Raw genomic sequence first — 20,943 nt, forward strand, 5'->3', positions numbered from 1 at the left:
GTGCAGGGGGAAGAGATAAAAACTAGAGGAAAATAGGGATTCAGGATAAGAAGACAAGGGACTACACAGATCAAGGGGAATGGAGAGGCTCCTTCATGGCATCCGAATGATGGTCTATATCTTCATGGTATAAGATACTCTTCTGTTTGGTGTTTGAGGCTCAGTGTGGAAGAGGAAAAAATTAAACATTAACAACTAAAATGAAATTGCATACTGAAACCCAGGGTCTATTCATGCTCGATCCTGGATTAGTTTTGGCCCAGCAGAAGGAAGTAGGCTGGAGCTTTGTCATTAATCCAGTCAAGTGATCTACTAGTTAAACCACGTGTTTAAAATGATATTCCTTAGGGTGACTAACAGGGAAATATTTAACCAGGATCCCTGTGTATCTTCCTTCTCATTGTTAGAAATACTGTGGGAAATCTGTTAGTTTGTGGGCGTGTGACTACATTTTTCCCTGCAATCCAAATTTAGCTCTGCTGTGTATAGAAACTGTTCAGAAACTTGACTTGTCATTCATATCGTGTGTGTGTGTGCTTGTGTGTGGAGTGTGTGTGCACATGCACAGAACAATTTTGAAATTTGTATTGCCAACTAGTAAGTCTGATGTAATATTTCAATGGGATTTATCAATTTTACATTATTGATTATGTCTACTCCATTTAGGATATTTTGGTGCTTTATTTCTTATGGCTGAGTTTTGGCAACTGCTGCATTTCTCCAGGTTTTCCTTGGAGCGCAGGAGTAAAATATTAAGGAATTTGTGACTTGATAGTTCACTGCAGCTTTCACATCTGTTCTCTCCTAACAGAAACAACACAATAAAGAGCTTAGTGGTCAACTGGAGAAGGTAAAATGCCAGTATTGATGCTCTCAGTTTTCCTTTTCAAGCATTAATATTGGGAGGACTGCAGATGGTTTACCCCCAGCATCTTCCCCAATGTATTTTTTTCCCTGTTGTGATTATTTGGTAAATGCTCCTCTGTCCATCTGGCCTCCAATCAATTTGACCTAAAGATGAACAGACATAGAGTTGATTAACCAGTGCCTCTAGTAACTAAGCTGTCTATGATGATTCTTTCCTTCTGTCCCTACCTCCTGCCTTTTCCCCATATCTCCCATTAGCTAAGATATTTTTAATCTCTTAAAAAGATTGGTGCTTCAATATATCAACGAGGTTCAAAGTATGTTTCTTGGTAAGGTCCAAACGATGGGAAAGTTAGATTACATTCTTTATGAAGTGGGAATTTTTTCCTGAAACCAGGAAAGATTATAGTTTGCGCTTCTGACAGGGTAAGTTCCTGTTTCAGTGTCTCGGTCTTTTAGGAAGCAAAATGCTGCTCTTTCGCTTTCAAACTTCAGCCATCCTGTTAATTGGGGTTTTTGTTTGTGTCACTGTTGTTTCACTTTGGCAGTGTTTTCAATCAATTTTCATTTGACCACTTCCACGGCAGCAGTTTAGTTGGAAAAATTGAAATTTAAATCACTTTTATAAATCTCTGCAACCGTCAGTCAACCTTGTACCCATTGCTGTGAAATTTGGGACAAACTACCAGCTTAATTCTACTGAAGCATACTTCCCACACTCAACAGTACCTGCCCAACCTGTAAACTCTGTCCGGAAAGCACTGAATGGCATAAAACAGCAAAAGAGTTCTCAGTTTTCATAATTGTTATTGATGCATCAAGAATTTAAAATAGGCCAGGATAGAGAGGACGTGGGGAAAATGAATGTTCTAGTGGGGGAGTCCAGAACCAGAGGCACAACCTCAGAGTGTAAGAATGTCCCTTTAGAATTGAGATATGGAGGAATTTCTTTAGCCAGAGAGAGAATTCCACAATTCTTCATTGCCACAAATGGCTGTTGAGGCCAAGTTATAGGCTATATTTAAAGTGGAGGTTGATTGGTGTTTGATTAGTAAGGGCGTCAAAGGATACAAAGAGGAGGCAGGAGATTGGAGTTGAGAAGGATAATAAATCAGCCATGGTAGAATGGCGGAGGCGATTCAGTGGCCTGAGTGGCCTAATTCCGCTCCTATCTTTTATGGATTTATGATGTAATATGGCACTGAGTTTCACCCTCATTTGTTAAAGCTGATGAACAGGATATCCTAAGAACATTTTTTTTGTTGCCACTTTACCAAAAATCTTAAACAGGGGACGTAATCATTGCTAATTGTGAAATATTGAGAAACATGTGCCCTTTTGAAAGGTTTATAAGTGCCCCTGATATTTTAGAATTTTTGCTGGTGATGTCTTCTAGGCTTTAAAATCAGTAGCAAATAAATAAATTGGGGAAGTGGTAGTGCAGTCCTGAAAAGATCACCGGGGAAATCGGTATACAGTAGCTGAGTGTACTATCTCAGGATTTGGTCAAGGTGTCAGTCATGATGATTTCAGTTCTTGACTGCCCTCCAGTGGTCTCTTCTATGAATTACACCTGGACTTCTGAAGTTCCTTCCCTTTGAGGAAGAAAATTGTTCATTGTGTACTGAAAGCAAAATCTAAATACTTCCTATTTCAGATCAACTGAGAAAAGTTAACAATCGTCTTATTCAGTTTATAAATTGGGCAGTAAGATGTTATTTTAATGATTTATAGCAAAACTACTTGATCACTCTTGGAACCCTGCAATGGGTGCCACAGTCACATAGTGGTAAGCGAGATGCTATTACAGCTCGGGGTGTTGGCGTTCGGAGTTCAATTCCAGCTCCATCTGTAAGGAGTCTCTGTCCTCCCCATGGACTGCATGGGTTTTCCCTGGGGCTCAGGTTTCCTCCCTCAATCCAAAGACACAGGTTAATTGGTCATTGTAAATTATCTTATAATTAGGTTAGGGTTAAATTGGAGTTGTTGGGCACTGCTGGGGCAACGCAGCTTGAAGGGCTGCAAGAGCCTACTCTGCACTGTATGGCTAAATAAATAAATATCTGGTTTTCTTTGTTTTCTACCTAAAAGTTTTGTTGCCCAGCTCAGCACATGAGATGTTACATGAATCTGATTTGCAACCTATTTTCTTTATACTTGGAAGTTTGTTTTGCATCATGTGACATTGTTAAATACTATATGTCTTTCTGTTTCTGTAGGAAAAGAAAGATTCTGAACAGAAGTATTTCAAGGAGCAGGTGTCAATGAGAGAACAGCTACAAGTAAGTTTATCTAGCTGCAAGTTTTTCCTCCAGTTCTCACTCCTTGAAAACAAATACTGCCTGGTGAGGTTGAGGTTTTGTGAGCGTCTCTTATTAATTCAAGTGACTAGTTCGGCTCGGTTGTTATCACTGCTGCCTCTGTGTCCAAAGTGGGTTCAAGGTGCTGTTCCAAAAGCATGAGCCTTTGTGGTACTATGGGAAAAATACCTTGGGTTAACTTGCATTATCCTTTCTTTTTAAATCTTTTTATTGAATAAGTATACAAAGGGTAAACCATAAAGGCACTAATAAACTGTTAGAAATTACAGGAGATATTAATACAGAAGAAAAAATTGATAGAAACAGTGCAATTTAAATATAAAATAATATGGTAAAATAATAGTATACTGATTTTTTTATATATATAACAATAGAGAAAAGGAAAAAAAGACCCCAAAAAAAACCCACCGTGCAACTAAACTAAAAGCAAAGCAAAGCAATGGGCTAACTCGGAAACAGGTAGAGTTAAAGAACTTAAAATCACGTCCTCAAACCCGACCTCCATTAAAAACAGTTAAAAAAAAAAGGCAAGAAGGGAATATAAATATGGAACAAAAGAGAAAAAAAATTACATTAAATGAAAATATTGAATAAAAGATCTCCAGGTCTGTTCAAATTTAAGTGAGGAATCATAAAGATTACTTCTAATTTTCTCCAAATTTAAGCGTAATATCGTCTGGGAAAACCAAAAAAAGGTAGTTGGAGCATTAGGCTCTTTCCAATGTTGTAAGATACATCTTTTCGCCATTAAAGTAAGAAATGCAATCATTCTACGGGCTGAAGGGGAAAGATTACTGGAAATTTTAGGTAATCCAAAGATAGCAGTAATAGGATGAGGAGAAATATCTATATTCAATACCTTTGAGATAATATTAAAAATGTCTCTCCAAAAAGTTTCCAGAGTAGGACAAGACCAAAACATATGAGTTAAAGAGGCTATCTGCCCTGGACATCTATCACAAAAAGGATTAATATGAGAATAGAAAGGAGCTAATTTATCTTTGGACATATGTGCTCTATGAACAACTTTAAATTGAATTAGGGAATGTTTAGCACAGATAGGGGAAGTATTGACTAATTGTAAAATTTGCCCCCAGTCATCCACGGAAATAATAGAACCCAATTCTTGTTCCCAATCTGACCTAATCTTATCAAATGGAGCTTTCCTAAGTTTCATAATAATATTATAAATAATAGCCGTTACACCTTTCTGACATGGATTAAGGTTAATTATAGTATCTAAAATATATGTAGGAGGTAGCGTCGGAAAGGAAGAGAGTATAGTACTTAGGAAATTTCCAACTTGGAGATATCTAAAAAAAAATGTATTCTTGGTAAATTATATTTATTAGATAATTGTTCAAAAGACATAAGGGAACCATCTAAAAATAAATCCAAGAACCGTGAAATACCCTTAGTCTTCCAAATTTGAAACGCACGATCCGTGAAAGAGGGAGGAAAAAAATGTTACCTAAAATAGGGATCGCTAGCCCAAATTGGTTGAGATCAAAAAATTTTCTGAATTGAAACCAAATACGCAAGGTATACTTAACTAACTTGCATTATCCTTGTCTGTGTTATTGTTTTACCCATGAAACTTTAACAACCCCTCTTCCCTCAATTATTGCTGTTTATGGGACCTACTTTGTGGAGCATTTCTATATTACAGAAGTGACCGTACTTTAAAATAATTTGCTGAAAACCATTACAGGATGGGTGAGATTTTACTCTTCAAATTCATCTCATTTGTTCAAAAGAAGAATCCTGGTCCAGTTTACCTTTCTTTCTCTTTTCACTCCTACTTCTGCAACCTGGTGTAGTAATCCAGATTTTAGTGCCTGAGTGCCACCACAACTGAGCTAAAAACATCTTTGGCCGTTAACTATTTGAACTGGTTATTTCCTAGTATGTAAGTACGTTGCATTTGGTTGCTCTTTGTCTCAAACAGCTGAGGAATGGGCAACTTCCAACTGATAAGTGTGACAGACTTTTACAAAAATATTTATTAACTGTTTAATGAGCTTCTCAAATTTTCCTAAATGGAGGGAAACAGATTAGTCATAATTTTTTTTATATATAAAACTGTTCTAAAACTGTGTAATTATATTTCACATGATTTGGGTGTATTTAAAGTTCTTTAAGCCTCCTTCCTACTTGAACTTCCCCCTCACTTGGATTCACCTATCACTTGCCAGCTTGTACTCCTCTTCCTTCCCCTAACACCTTATTCTGGCTTCTATCTCCTTCCTTTCCAGTCCTGATGAAGGGTCGCAGCCCGAAACATCGACTGTTCACTTCCCTCCATAGGTGCTGTCTGACCTGCTCGGTTCCTCCAGCATTTTGTATATTTCCAGATGAATATAAGCATTTCAACCAGTAGAAATAGAAGTATCGGTCCAAGATAAGTAGTTAATGTACTATATATTATGACTTCAAGTGTAAAATGTTGAGTAAGTTACGTGGAACTTAAGCTATCAAATGAAACTGGAATTTTAAAAAAAAATATAGCGGTTCTACTTATAGAAACTATATGTTCACTATGTTATTGTAGAATCAGTTTTGATTCACTAATATACTTCAGGGATGGAAATCTGCCTCAGACCCACCAATGTAGTTGACTCATAATTATGTTCTCAGAACAGGAGAACCTGAAGGTGGATGATAAATGCTGCTGTCGTCTTTGTTGCCCACATCCAATGAAAAAAAAGTTATTATACTTGTTGATTACTGAACTGAATCATTTGAGAAAATGAAATCATTTGATATTATTCCTAGGTTCACATCCAGACCATTGGAATTTTAGTGTCTGAGAAATCGGAGCTGCAGACAGCTTTGGTTCACACACAGCAGGCAGCAAGGCTTAAATCAGGTAAAGCCTTTTGCGTTATTAAAAGAATTCTTTGGTTTCTCTGCCAACTAATCTTGCTTCTGTCTTTATTTGACACTGACAGAAGCTATCATCAATAGTGCTGCAAAGCAGCACTTACTCACCAATGATGTGCTTGCCTACATTCAATTAAGATTTCATCAGAACCTCTTGGCTCCAGAGCTCATTGTGGGTAGTATACTGGCACAGTTACCAGAGCTGCAGAACCAGAGGTATTGTTTGAATCCTGGCCTCCAGTGCTTTCCAAAGATATTGTTTGATTCCTGGCTTCCATGGCATTTGCATGTTTCCCCGTGACTATTTGGATTTCCACTGGAGACTCCAGTTTCTGACCGTGTCCCAAAGATGTTCAGATTTGGAGCTTTTTGGCCAGTAAACTGCACCTAGTATGTAGGGGAATGGTAGAATCTGGATGAGAATGAGAGAGGATAAAATGGAATTAGTGTAAATAGATGTTAGGCCGCTGGTGCGGGCCTGGTGAGCCAAAGAGTCTGTCTCTATGCTGTCTAACTCACTATAGCCTTGATCCAAATGGGAAGCATGGAGCCAAATTCTAGAGGTGACATTGGAGTGACTGGCCTTGACATAAAGGCACCTTTTGATACTTGTAAAAGTGAAATAGCTGATAATAGCTGACCAAAAGCAAGCATTCGGGTGGTTATAACGGTATCTTACATAAAAGAAGATAATTCTGGCTGACAGATGTTAAATCAAACCAGCTCCAGGGCACCACTGCAGGTGTTCAGAATGATGTCCCAGCTCAATCATCTTCGGTTGATTCATTAGTGGGCTTTCTTCATCATAAGGCCAGAAGGTCGATTTTGCAATGTTCACTTCTGTTCCTTACTCAGCAAGTGAAGCAGTCCATGCCTGCATGCAGCAAGACCTAGTCAGTTTTGAGACAAGGACTGATAAGTGTTATGTACCACAAGTTCGGACAGTGATCATCTTTGACAAGAGAGGTTAACCACCTACCTTTAGCATTGAATAGCATGGCCATTGCCTAGGTAATTTCTTACGAGTCACCATTGACCAGAAACTCATCAAGCAGATCAGAGCTGTGTGTCTGGTGGTGAGCGACTCATCTCCTAGCACCTTGAGGTTTCTCTACGTGTACAAGGCACAAGTTGGGAGCATGCCTGGATGACTGCAACACTCAACCGCTCTCAAAGAACTGAACACCATTGAGGACAAGGTAGAAGGCTTGAATGATGCTGCAAAACTACCATATACATTTATCCCCTCCTCTGCTGATGTACAGTGCCTGTACTATGTGCCATCCACAAAATTCCACACAGTTACTTGCCCAGGCCACTCCAGTGCACCCCTGAAACCTGTGACCTCTACCACCAAGAAGAAAGAAGGCAGCAGATGCATGGATATAATGCGGCTTGCAAGTTCCCCTGTAATTCCATGCTAATCTGACTAGGAATCTTGTTGCCAGTCCTTCACTGGATCTAAGCAAAAAACAAGCTGTTGAAAGGACACTGGGTCAGGGACTATCTGTGGAGTCAGGGGTAGTTAACTATTCAGGTTGATTTGTGATGCAAAGTCTCAACTTGAAACATCAGCTATCCCTTTGCCTCCAGAGATACAGTCTGACCTGCTGAGTTCCTCCAACAGGGTGTTTTTGGTCTTAAGACTCATAGTGGCTTATAAATTGGAGCACACACCTATTTCACTTTCCCAGGCAACAGGAACCTATTTCCACTCCTCCCTTTCTAATGGGACCTCCTTTTTATATGCTTATCTAGCACCACCTTAAATGCATATGTGTTGTGTGTAAATGGAGACCGGAGCTATACTCAAAAGTAGAGTCAAAGATTCTATAGAATTTAGCACTACTTTACTGCTGTTCAATCCTAGCTTATTGTAAATGAACCCCAGTGTTTTGGTTGCCTTCGTTGTATTATTAACCTATATCCCTAAATTTAGTTATTCATGTGTATGGTGGATATGTTCCTATACTGTATTCAGACTAATAAAATGTGCAAATATGTCCACTTTATTCTGCCTCTCAAAATTAGTTTACAAGCTTATTCTGCAAACTTACTAATGTCTCTGCATATTGTCACATTATTCTAGTCTGATATTCTTCTCAACCGCTTCTACATCACTGGTGCCTAACTATTATTGATGGGCAAAGCCTTGAGGTATCTCTACTGGTCGATTCTGGAGCTGACTATATGGCCTTTTGCTTATGGCCTTATGGCTAACATTTGAGGGAAATAGTGATGCTTTCAGAGCAACATGGTTAAATAAATGTTTCAGTGACTTCATTGCTCAACAATGTCACTGAAGTAGATGATGTGGCCATTGTCAAATTGTGGTTTGAGGTTAACTTGCGTGTACATTTTGGCTGCTATGCTTCCTGCAGTCCAACTGCCCTACAAGATGACCTTGTCCATTATAAAATGTTTCGTGACATCCTGAATTTGTATGTATCCAGAACTTTTTTAAAGCTGCTAATATGAATAATTGAAAGTACTTCATATTTTGTTGTGAATCCGCAGTCATTGCTTCAGTCTGCTGAAGTCTTGTGCGACGAAGTGGAACACCAGAACTAAACTGCTGCTGCATTGGATGAGGCGCCGTAGTAAATTGGAAGGTTTTTAGAAACTAAGGAAGTCAGGGAATGTGAGATTAGTAAAGGCAAATAGTACTGAGCTTACTGAATAATGGAGCGGATATGAGGAGCTGAATGGCTCCTGCTTTTATCTTTTATGTTCTTAGTATAATGAGAATTTGTTCTTTGTTGATAGTTCAGCACACTAAGGGAATGCTTCCTTGTTATTTTTCAAGCAAGTAGATTCTAAGCCAATCCTTGATTTGTGATTCTTCTCAATACTCTTTATGTGTTCATGCCAAATTTATCCACGTAACAACCACACCCTTCAAAAGGCTGTTCATTGGCTATAAAGAACCTTGAGATTAATCTGAGGTCATGAAAAGCCTCGCTTAAAAAAAAAATCTCCTCTAATTTGTTCCAGCAACATTTATCTGGAGGCTTGTCAGAGTAAAAGAAATGGTCTTTCCCAGCAATACCTGAATCCTAGTCTTTGTCGTTTATTTTTCTTTTTTCTAGGTGAAGTGGAAGATCTAAGTAACAAGTTGCAGTCATCACGGCAAAGAGTGGCAGAACTAGAACGAACGCTGTCCTCCATCTCATCCCAGCAGAAACAGTCTGACAAAGTAAATGGCTAATTCTTTATCGGAAAGTCCAACTTTCAATCTAAGCAAATAAAATTTGCTTACATGAAACCGTTTCTTTACAGATGAGCAAAGAGCTTGAGAAAGAGCGAGAGAATCTTAAACAAGAAGTATACAGACTAAAGTGAGTTACAAACAAATGTCAGTTACACAACATTGAAGCCACCAATTCATTTATTAACAAATAACAAATTTATATTAAATTTTCAGTAAACTGAGTGAAGAGGTAAAACAACAGAACTCTGAGCTATCAGAACAATTGCGGTCCAGGGTATCAGAAAATGACACAATGAAACACAACATTGAAGATTTGCACAAGAAATTGGAAATGGCTGAGCTGATGGTTCAACAGGTGGGACAGCTTCTATTTCAATATTGTCCTCTTTGGGTGTGGGTGGTTCAGTGAAGGCTTATACTGTAGATTCAAGCAGAAAGGGCTTAAGACACTTCGAAGAGGGAGGAAGAGTCTTATGCAGGAGGGAGGGAGAGAGAGAGAGAGAGAGGGAAACCCTAAGGGGAATAAAGACACGGTCTCTTACTAGATGGATACAGGCCATGTAAAGCAGCTGCAAGTTTTTTGAAATGTACTGCAGTATTTCAGCAGTCATTGTTTGGGCCAATGCTACTCCTTGCTCAACGCTGACAGGGTTAATTCATAGCTTCATTTGTGTACACTTAGTACGGTAAGAAAAAAATAATTATTGATAACTTTTCATTGGTCTTACAAATAACAATGATTGTTGTACCTTCAACAAATCTCAGCCCTGTCATTGATCTAGCAAAGAGTGTGTGTGTGTGTGAGGTAACCTTGGGTACGTGATTTGGAGCGGTGTTTTGCTGGATCTGCCCATCGAGTGATTTTTCCCATTCTATGTTAGATTTCATCATAAGTGTTTTCTTACTGACCTAAATGAATTGTTTTTTTATCACTCAGCTTTCTCACTGTGAAATCTTATTTTGTATATAATAATAGTGTCATTTGAGAATTTATGTTGTATGTTACAGTATATGTATTATGTGGATGAAAGTTTCTGAGAATTATTTTTGTTTTTTTTTCCCTTTCAGTTCTCAAACCAGTCAGGGCTGCCAGATGTTAATCAGCAACTACATCTGGTTCTTCAAGAAAAAACTAATTTAGAAGCACAGTTGATGCAGGTAAGGATTACATGATTGAAAATTGCTTAGTTGGGTTTCAGTCCTTTGTACATGACATGGGAATTCTTGACTTCTATGTTATTAATATTTAGTTGCTTTCTAGCCTGGCTGCCAGGAAACTAATTAAGGAGCATGAGGAGAGCTCTTGTTGGTCATGTGTGGAATCTTTCTCTTGCAGAGAATGGAGGAAGGAGGGTTGCAATAATTTGTACCACAGTAGCTGGAAGTATGGTAGTCGGTGGGGTAGGGGGGGAGCAGCTTGAGCAGAAACTGTTGAGACCAAATTTTGTTGTAGCATGTAATGGTCTGAGTTGATTGTAGTGCTATCAGTCCAATTGCTTGCTATTTTGCATTTGGTCATAAGTAAAATTATCATTGAAATTACAATAAACTACAGCCTTTCTGTCAGGTTGATGGATGGCTGTGTCTTTAGGCTAAGTATCAAGAGTCATTTGCTTACTATCATTGTAATGCCTTTTTAAATTCATGTGCTCGTGATATATTGAAGGATGTAATTTTAAATTTAAAATCCTTCCAACTTAAGCTGTTTGTCTTAATATGAGAAAGAACTCCTAATGGAGGAAAATAATTTGCACAAAATCTGCAGCATTTTGAAATTACACTTGTCATCTTACAGGTGTCAGAGTCATTACGACTACTTCTTGCTGAAAGAGATCGGTATGCTCAGAAGCTGCAGGAGGAGGGCAGCGTCTGGCAAGAGAAAGTTGAACAACTTGCAGCACAAGTTAGTGGTAACAGTAAGAACTAAGTTTGTAGTGAATATGTTGCTTCAATTCGCACACAATGACTAAATATTATAGTTTTATTTAGATTCTGAGAACACTCAGTCCTCTTTTATTGTCATTTAGAAATGCATACATGCATTAAGAAATAGTAAAATGTTCCTCCAGAGTGATATCACAGAAAACAGGGCAAACCAAAGACTAACACTGACAGAACCACATAATTATAACATATAGTTAACAGCAGTGCAAAACAATACCATAATTTGATAAAGAACAGACTATGGGCATGGTAAAAAAAAAGTCTCAAGTCCCAATCGACTCCCGAGTCCCTGATAGCAGGCGGCAAAAGGGAGAAACTCCCTGCCATAAACCTCCGAGGCACCGACATCTGCCGATGCCTTGGAAGTAGCTGACCACAGCCGACGCCCAGTCCGTCCATCCAAAAACTTTGAGCCTCCGACCAGCCCCTCCGATACAGCCTCCCGAGTGCCATCCTCTGCCGAGCGCCTTCGACCTAGCCCTGGCCGCCGAAACAAGCAAAGCCGAGGATTCGGGGCCTTCTACTTCGGAGATTCCGGTTACCACACAGTAGCAGCAGCAGCGAAGCGGGCATTTCAGAAGTTTCTCCAGATGTTCCTCCATACTCTCACATCTGTCTCCATCAAATCAGGATTGTACACGGTACCCTACTTGGCAGATTACAGATAGCATTCACCGGAGAGGCCATGCGCGCTGCATCACGCCGCCATCTTCTCCTCCAAACAGGAAAATTTTATTGAAAACAACTTATGGTTATTCTGAAAGTGAACACATTATATGTTTGATATCCAATTATTAAGGTTATTTCTATTGGATGTCTCCTGGTGAGATAGGATGGTGTCCTTTTCACCTTTTCACCTTTTTATGGTGCAGACAGGTTTGGGTTATGCAAGTTACCACAAAATCTTGCAGCACAAATTGGTTATTTGGTGCATTATTCTTTTGCAGGATTTTGAAAGAGCTGTCCCGTTTATAGTTTTCACCGCTGCTTCCCTCTAGCCCTTTATATTTTTCCAAAACATATAGTGCTTCACTTTTTTAAAGTTTTCATTGAATGTTTAGTCATTGACTGACCAGGCATTGCATTCCACTTCATGCAAATTTCATGTTTATTTTAAATTTGCTTCCTCTTCCCCTCTGGCTTTTTGTAGATGATTTTGGCTGGACATTCTTTGGATTTGTTTAATAATGCTGTGGCTGCTCCCCAATGTTTTGCAGAGGACTGCACAAGCTAGGAATAGCAAATGACCATTTACAGGCCTGCTGCTGGAGGCTAGGGTCCCATGCTGTGGTGGTAGCCATTTGCTTTCCCTGTAGACGGCATTTTTCTTTGAGACAATGGCTGTTATTGAAAAGTTGCAGGAGCAATACAAGAGAGATTGGTGGTCCTCAACCCTCTTGGCTCTCTCCACCTTCGCCCTGAAAAATAAATCACAAAACAAGTAAATGCAATAGCATGTCTGCCAAACTCCTTTTGTACAGATCCTTATAATGGATGAGCAAACTATTACAGGTAGTGAGCTGAAATAGAAGTGGAAGATGTTGGCATGTTCTGATGATGGGTTACTGACCTAATGTGCTAATAAGCCAGCAGGGAAATGACCCAGAATTTATATGTAGAATAACCAGTGAAAGTAATAAATGCAGCTATAATTTCTTGCTTTAACTACAGGATATTGAAATCCATATATAACTGCTTTGTGTGTTTTACAAATTGTGTGGGTGTTACTTTACCTCAGTGTTTTGTGATTTACATATTTTCATATGCAGAATTGATATGAAAATGCTCAATTTCTGAAGGCAGATGATCATGAAGTGCTTGTATAATTTGCCATGTTCACCTCAGCAAAAAATCTCCACTCTGTGAATGCATGTTGGTTAAGTCATTTCTTCCATCTCCGTAGAACCATTGATCATTGTGTCTTTGCAGGTAAATGCACTTTCAGAGGAAAAGAAACAAAATCTTGTGCAAATACAAGACCTGGAGGCATCATTGGCTGACCTCAAGAGTAGATCAGGTAATTCAATAGTTTATCAGCATTTGGCTAAAACATTCCAACTAACAGTGTGAACTGGATCATTTAAAGACAATCATTTAAAAGTGTCTTTGGTAAGTAAAGGGTCCTTGGTGTAAGTCTCACCCACTGTATTATGTGGTATTTGTAGTTTAGTGAGGTTAATTTATTTAGAATGGTGATCCCATTGCAGCTTCTAAGTAATGTTAAATTTACTTTTCCTGTACTTTGTCAACTAGTGAACAAGATCATTGTGACTGTAGTAAACTTAGCAGCAATTATCTGTGGTTGTCAGTAAATTTGATCAAAAGCAACTTGAGAAGAAATTATTTGTTTTTTGTAGAGGATATTATAAAATAAATGATACGCATGAACCTCAACTATTCCCTTTCCTCTTCATAATGGTCCTTTTTAGACTGCCTTCAGCACATGGCTTTTTACAATCTTGCCTGTCTACTGGATAGAATAGGAGGCTGATCCAATTTTTGTTTCTGTTTGAGGATGTATAGATGTTATTTTCTGCAAACCCTTCGTAATGTTGGCCTATAGTAAGCATATTTGCTTTGTTCTCTGGACGAATTCAGTAATAAAATTCAATGGGAAGAGCCTTACAATTTCCTTAAGAGGATTATTCAAGGAGCTGAGTATTGCACTTTGTCAAGCATCCTTACCAAGAAGGATATTCTGTAATTGCTTAATGAACAGAGAGATTAAACAGTTGGCACCCACTAATTAAAGCCGATTTATAATGAATTCCTGAATTTTAGTTTATTCAGAGTGTATGACCCACGAAGTGGGTGCCTACTGATCACCACAGAAGCAAGATACAGCAGACACAAGAAACCTGAAATGAAAACAAAGTGCTGGACATACCCAGCAGAATAAACAGATGAGAGGTTTATTGATTTGAAACATTAGTAGTTTCTACCTTACACAAAAGATGCCAACCTGCTGACATTTCCTTACACTTGGTGGCCACTTGCAGCTAATAAAGTGGCCACTGAGTGTATGGTTGTAGCTGTCTTCTGCTGTAGCCCATGCATTTCAAGGTTTGATGTGTTGTGCATTCAAAGGTACTCATTTGCACACCACTGTTGTAACGTGTGGTTACTGCAGTTGATTAGAAATTTGCATTAACAAGCAGGGCTACAGGTGTATCTAATAAAGTGGCCTCTGAGTGTAGATGTGCCAATATTGCATATAGTGAAATGAATATAATAATGCACACAAAATGCTGGAGGAACTCAGCAGAAAATCAATAAGATTTTCTGTTTGTTAATTTTCCGTTGGTGGAGTGCTAGGCACAAACGTCTGATTTCCTTCAGTGGCCAATAATAACTGTTTAAGGACTTTTCTAATATGGTGGTCCCTTTAGTTAAAATAAATCCTGTTACCTTCCACCAATTGTCATTTAAAATGGGATCTGTTTTGTGATTATGATGTATACTTGGAATTCCGATTGTCGAGGATCGGAGTTGGGTTAATTCACTGAAATAGATTTGGAAGTTTGGTTGATCAAAGAGCTTGGTAGAATGCTTGCAGGCATTTTGGCTCCAGTCGAGAAGCCATCATCAGTATGCAGTTGAGGGTGTTGTCTCCTCAGAATGGCGGCTTATATACTCCTCTGGGGTCTCAATGGCTATTGATTAGTCATTGTGATCTGGTTGCCTGTGAGCAGTTTAGCAGTAGAAGATTCTGATTGGCTAGCTTTGAGGGAGATCTGTTGGAAGTGCTTGCTTCACTGTCCAGATCCCGAAATTACTGGCAATTCGTTAATTATAGAGGTCGTTGTCTCTCTTTTCTTAGGAAGGGTTCATATACCGACCTACAAATACGTCAATGTGTTTGTTGAAGGATCCTTCTGTAGAGGACCACGCTTTGAGAAATTCTTGTTCTTTTCTTGTTCTTGCTTGAGTCAAGACTCTGGCTGTTGTCCAGTTGAAATGGTATCCTGCTCCATCTTCATGACCTGATACTAGTGAGAATGGGTCAGGCCTTCTATTCGCTAGCCGATGCTCGTGTATCTTGGTCGATAGTTTTCATCCTGTTTGACCAATGTAGTACTTGTTGCAGTCACTGCACTGGATGTTGCTCTATCAGTCACATTTTGTTGCACTTTGGTTTTTGATGGGTTCCTTCTCAAAGTTGCAGTCAGTTTATGAGTAACTGTGATATGCTACTGAAGCAGTCTTGCTGTCATTTCAGAGATGTTCTTCATGTACGGCAGTACAATCCATTTATACGTTGTTCGTGTAGCTTGTATATTTGAGTTTCCGACCTTGAGATACCTTTGGATAAACTGAAATGGATCTTGGTACTCTTACTATCTCTTCTTTCAGTTAGTCCTGACGAAGGGTCTCGGCCGGAAACGTCAACTGTACCTCTTCCTATAGATGCTGCCTGGCCTGCTGCTTTCACCAGCAATTTTTATGTGTGTTGCTTGGTACTCTTAAGTCTGATATTTACTTATGAATTCAAAATGAAGCCATTCAGCTGATTTGATCCATGGTGACTCCCAGCAGTGATGCCATGAGTTACTTTCTGGCCTTGTCTCCCTTAGCTCCACAACTTATTTTCTCTCAAGTGCCTGTCAATTTCCCTTTGATTCTTTTGCCTTTTAAGGATGAAGGTTGAAGATTGTCATATGTACATCAGAACATAAAGTTGGTACTTCCAGTGCCAACATAGCATGTCCACAACTTACAAGTCTTAACCCATACATAAGATCATAAGATATAGGATTAGAATTCGGCCATTCAGCCATTTAGTCTGCTCTGCCATTTCATCAATGTTGATAGGGAAGAAAACGGAGTGCCGGGAGAAAACATGGTGAGAACATACAAACTTCTTAAGGACAGCAGTGGGAGCTGGACCCCCGATCTTTCAGTTGCAGCAACTGTAAAGTATTACAGTAGCTTTTTGACACTGTGCTGCATTACAGTATGTCCTGTACTTACGTACAGTTGGGGAAACTTGCAGTAGCTGACTAACTAATGGACATGTCTGGGAAGGGGGGGGAAAGCTGTAGCATCTGGCTGAAACCCTGGTGGGTACTAGGAAAACATGAGAGCAACCACAAATAGCACCGCAAGTAAAGATCAAACTCCAGACCAAAGCTTTCACTGCAGTGCTATTGGGGTCATTTAAATCAAAGGTGCTCTCCTTGTAATCAGCTAAGGTTAATCAGGGAGTATTCAGTTATTAGAGTCTTGATTTCGCTCAATAAGTTGGTCTCTGGTAAGCTAGCATCAACTAAGAAAGCTAACAAGCCCAGGTTCTCACCTGTCGAATGGATGCATGGCTGTGAAACCTAATTGAGATTGTAAATGGGTTTATTGGCTAGTTGTGCACACCACCGTAAAATAGCTCATATGTTCTAATGGAATTGTACCTTAGCAACAAGACAACTTGCAATTTAATGTCCTGAGGTACCTCACAGGATCTTTATCAAATAAGCATTTACTGATCCATATAAAGAGTTATTTGAACAGGTAGCTAAAACTTTGCTATCTGGATTCCAGTTCTAGTCTCTATCAATATTAGTTGCTTCACTTATGTTAGCTGTACTTTCAGCTTGAGAAATAGACATGGGATGCTAACCTGCAAAGTGGATTATCAATATCGTCATGTCCTGTGTCGTATGATGTGGGGCATCATGGTCTTGACCATGGTTGATCTTGGCAAATTTTTCTACAGAAGTAGTTTGCAAGATAGATAAGGAAACAAAATCTAAAGCAGCTTTTTAAAAGGAAATTGTGAAAATATATGAAAAAAAGAAGTTACGGATGTGAGAAATGGGTCCCCCTGAATTTAGAGAGCTACCATGGCTACTTTGGTGAATTAGAGTCTTGAAGTCCATGACTTCCAACCACTGATTTAAAAATCCTAAAATCTTGTAGTTGAAAGTGAACTTGATAAATGTAAACCATGGAACCTTTTTTGTAATGTAAATGAAGTGCAAATTTGTTAATGCTGATTGCCTTGTGTTGTTTAGAGATAAATTGTGAGGTCAGTGAAAGCCTGACCACAGCACAGCCCAAAGGCCCCACAGAGCAAGAGAGATTGCTGGAGGAGAACATTAAACAGATTCAGCAAGAGAAGGAGGAGTTGTACACTCAATACCAGGCGCAGGTAAGAGTTAATTTTACCTCAATACGTAATTTTGCGTATTGCACATTTAGAGATACATCATGGTAACAGGTCCTTTCGGCCCAATGAGGCTGTGTCGCCCAAGCATTACCACCCCACCAGCCTCCGGGCACACCTGCTCTCACCCCATCCTCCCGCCACCCCACTAGGAATAGGGTTACCCTTGTCCTCACCTACCACCCCACCAGCCTCCAGGTCCAATGTATAATTCTCTGTAACTTCCGCCACCTCCAACGGGATCCCACCGCTAAGCACATCTTTCCCCCCCGCCTCTGCTTTCCACAGGGATCGCTCCCTATGTGACTCCCTTGTCCATTCGTCCCCCCACCATCCTTCCCCACCGCTCTCCCTCCCGGCACTTATCCTTGTAAGCGGAACAAGTGCTACAAATGCCCTTACACTTCCTCCCTCACTACCATTCAGGGCCCCAGACAGTCCTTCCAGGTGAGGCGACACTTCACCTGTGAGTCGGCTGGGGTGATATACTGCGTCTGGTGCTCCCGATATGGCCTTCTATATATTGGCATGACCTGACGCAGATTGTGAGACCGTTTTGCTGAACATCTACGCTCTGTCCGCCAGAGAAAGCAGGATCTCCCAGTGGCCACACATTTTAATTCCAAGTCCCATTCCCATTTTGATATGTCTATCCACGGCCTCCTCTACTGTAAAGATGAAACCACACTCAGGTTGGAGGAACAACACCTTATATTCCGTCTGGGTAGCCTCCAACCTGATGGCATGAACATTGACTTCTCTAACTTCTGTTAATGCCCCACCTCCCCCTCGTACCCCATCTGTTATTTATTTATATACACACATTCTTTTTCTCTCTCTCCTTTTTCTCCCTCTGTCCCTCTCATTATACTCCTTGCCCATCTTCCCCCTCCCCCTTTCTTTCTCCCTAGGCCTCCTGTCCCATGACCCTCCCATATCCCTTTTGCCAATCACCTGTCCAGCTCTTGGCTCCATCCCTCCCCCTTCTGTCTTCTCCTATCATTTTGGATCTCCCCTTCCCCCTCCCACTTTCAAATCTCTTACTAGCTCTTCTTTCATTTAGTCCTGACGAAGGGTCTTGGCCTGAAACGTCGACTGTACCTCTTCCTAGAGATGCTGCCTGGCCTGCTGCATTCACCAGCAACTTTTATGTGTGTTGCTTGAAGTTCCAGCATCTGCAGATTTCCTCGTGTTTGCCTATATGACTGATTAACTTACTAACCCATAAGCCTCTGGAATGTGGGAGGAAACCCACAGAGTCATGGGAGGATGTACAAACTCCTCACAAACATGGTAGAATTTAACTTGGGTTGCTGGCGCTATAATTGTGTTACACTAACCAAGCAAATGAAATGAATGTTAGTTATAAATTCAACTTGAAAGGTACAATGTAGAACCTGTTGTTGAGGGATGTCTGCAAGGCTATGTAAATACGGGTTATGACTGCTGGTAAGACATGGAAAATGATGGAGTGCTGATTTAATGAGGGTTAAATGGAAATATAATGGATTTAAAAATCAAATCACATTACTAGATGTTGCATAGAAGCGGCTGTAATGTGGGAGAATAGTTTCTATGTAAACTTGTAGTAGTGAATTGTTGTAGTGAGAAGTTTCAACATCCTTATTGATTGCGATAAGCAGACTCACTCATATCAAAAATGTGCTGATTTTCTGGAATCCAGTTAAATTAGTTTTCTGCAACAGCATGTCTCTGAATTGGGACTGGAGCAGAACACCTTAAAATTAGTAGAGGAGTGGCCTGATTTGATTAACAGTCTTGTAGTAAATAACTGAGTTCAGAATGGTAGTTGAAAGGGGGGGAAGCATAAAATAACTACTAAGATTTTAGAGTGATTTAGATGTGATAAAAATAGTATTGAATATTGGTTTATTATTGTGACATGTACCAAGATACAGTAAAAAGCTTGTCTTACATAATACTTATATAGTTCAAATCATTACACAATGCATTGAGCTAGAATAGGGAAAACAATAACAATGCAGAATAAAGTATAAAAGCCACTGAAAGAATGCGGTGCAGGTAAATGATATCCAAGACCATAATGTGGTATATTGAGGCCAAGGGTTCATCTTATCACACAAGAGGCCTGTTCAAGAGTCTGATAACAGTGGTATAGAAGCTGTCCTTGAGCCCGGCAGTACGTGCTTTCAGATTTTTTAATCTTCTGCTCAATGAGAGAGGGGAGATAACAGAATGTTCACAGTGCAAACCTCTCTGCAAACCTTCAATGAATAAAATAATAGAAAATCAATGGCTCTTCAAAACTAATAGGAAAAATAATAGTAAAGTAGACAATAGATGCATAAGAGATTGACAGATCCTGGCTTTGATCCAAGTATTTAAAGGAAGGAGTGAAAATCAGTGTAGCTACCTTAAATGATAGAATGATCCCTCTCAATCGACGTTGGGAATACTGCACAAAACACTCCTATTTTTTTTTAAGAAAAAGGATGATAGGGTACCTGGTAAATTCCAATGACTACGGTGGGAAATATTTGATGTGTAATTGTGGATTGTGTGACTGCTTTAAAAAGTTCCTGTTGACAAGAGGAATATGATATGGATTAATAATAGTTTGGTCATGTCCGACAGTGTTAATGGAATTTAGGAAGGAAACATTTCTGGAAATGCTTAGCAGGTCAGGCAGCGTCTTTAGAGTGAGAAGCAGAGTTAAAATGTTTTCAGATCAATGATATGCATCAGTCCTAGATTGACGTAAACAGACTAGTGCATTTCTGTAATATTTTCTGGAGCTTTCTGCACAAAATGTGTTTTACAGTGAATTAGCCAACTTCATTGGACATGTATGGGTACATTTAGGGTGGCAAAGCAGTTAGTACTGCTGCCTCACACCTCCAGGAGTTTGCTGCTGACCTCAGTGCTGTTGGCCTCTTTAGGTTTGTGACAATGAGCAGCTGAGTCGTTTGAACCAAGAGCAGGAAGAGAAACTGCAGGAACTGGAGCGAACAGTGGAGCGCTACAATGATGATTCCGTGGACCGGAAGCAACTGCTGGAAAGTATGCAGAATGACAAGGCTACGATAAGCAGGGCGCTGACACAAAACCGTGACCTCAAGGAACAGCTAGCAGAGCTTCAAAACGGATTTGTCAAACTTGTATGTATTCTACGATCACTTATAGTTAAAACCCTATTTTCTTACTGACAGGCACATTGTGCATTTGTGCTTGTAATCCTGATAATGTACTTTGGTATTTATAATCCTGAAAATTTACCATACAGTTTAGGGTGTGATTAGTATGCAGTTACTGTGATTTTGTATCTGTGCAAATCTGAAACTAAAATTTTATATATCAATGGTACTGTAATGCTCATCTTTGTTTTACGGAAGGAGTTGGATCTGAGTAATTGCTGACCAGTTAATTTTGTTTCTTCATGCTGAAACTGGTGATTTTTTTGATCTGAGAGGAACCAAGGGATGAAGCAATAAGATCGGAAAGTAGGGCTGTAATAATAGTCCTAGAGCACTACACCACAGAAACAAGCCCTTTAGCCATTTAGTCCATGAAGAAAT

At 39.6% G+C, this 20,943-nt stretch overlaps 1 protein-coding gene across 3 annotated transcripts in view; it reads left to right on the forward strand.

Annotated features, from left to right (window-relative positions):
- Positions 1–20,943, forward strand: part of golga2 (golgin A2) — a 97,437-nt gene that overhangs the window by 45,997 nt on the left and 30,497 nt on the right. For all 3 annotated transcript variants that reach the window (XM_072240257.1, XM_072240258.1, XM_072240259.1), the window contains 11 exons: positions 812–850; positions 3,087–3,149; positions 5,964–6,057; positions 9,161–9,267; positions 9,351–9,409; positions 9,496–9,637; positions 10,351–10,440; positions 11,078–11,185; positions 13,156–13,243; positions 17,235–17,371; positions 20,308–20,526. In XM_072240257.1, coding sequence (XP_072096358.1) covers positions 812–850; positions 3,087–3,149; positions 5,964–6,057; positions 9,161–9,267; positions 9,351–9,409; positions 9,496–9,637; positions 10,351–10,440; positions 11,078–11,185; positions 13,156–13,243; positions 17,235–17,371; positions 20,308–20,526 — 1,146 coding nt within the window. The remainder of the gene's footprint in view (positions 1–811; positions 851–3,086; positions 3,150–5,963; positions 6,058–9,160; positions 9,268–9,350; positions 9,410–9,495; positions 9,638–10,350; positions 10,441–11,077; positions 11,186–13,155; positions 13,244–17,234; positions 17,372–20,307; positions 20,527–20,943) is intronic.

This window comes from Mobula birostris, chromosome 22 (genome assembly GCF_030028105.1).
Source record: "Mobula birostris isolate sMobBir1 chromosome 22, sMobBir1.hap1, whole genome shotgun sequence".
Classification (NCBI taxonomy): domain Eukaryota; kingdom Metazoa; phylum Chordata; class Chondrichthyes; order Myliobatiformes; family Myliobatidae; genus Mobula; species Mobula birostris.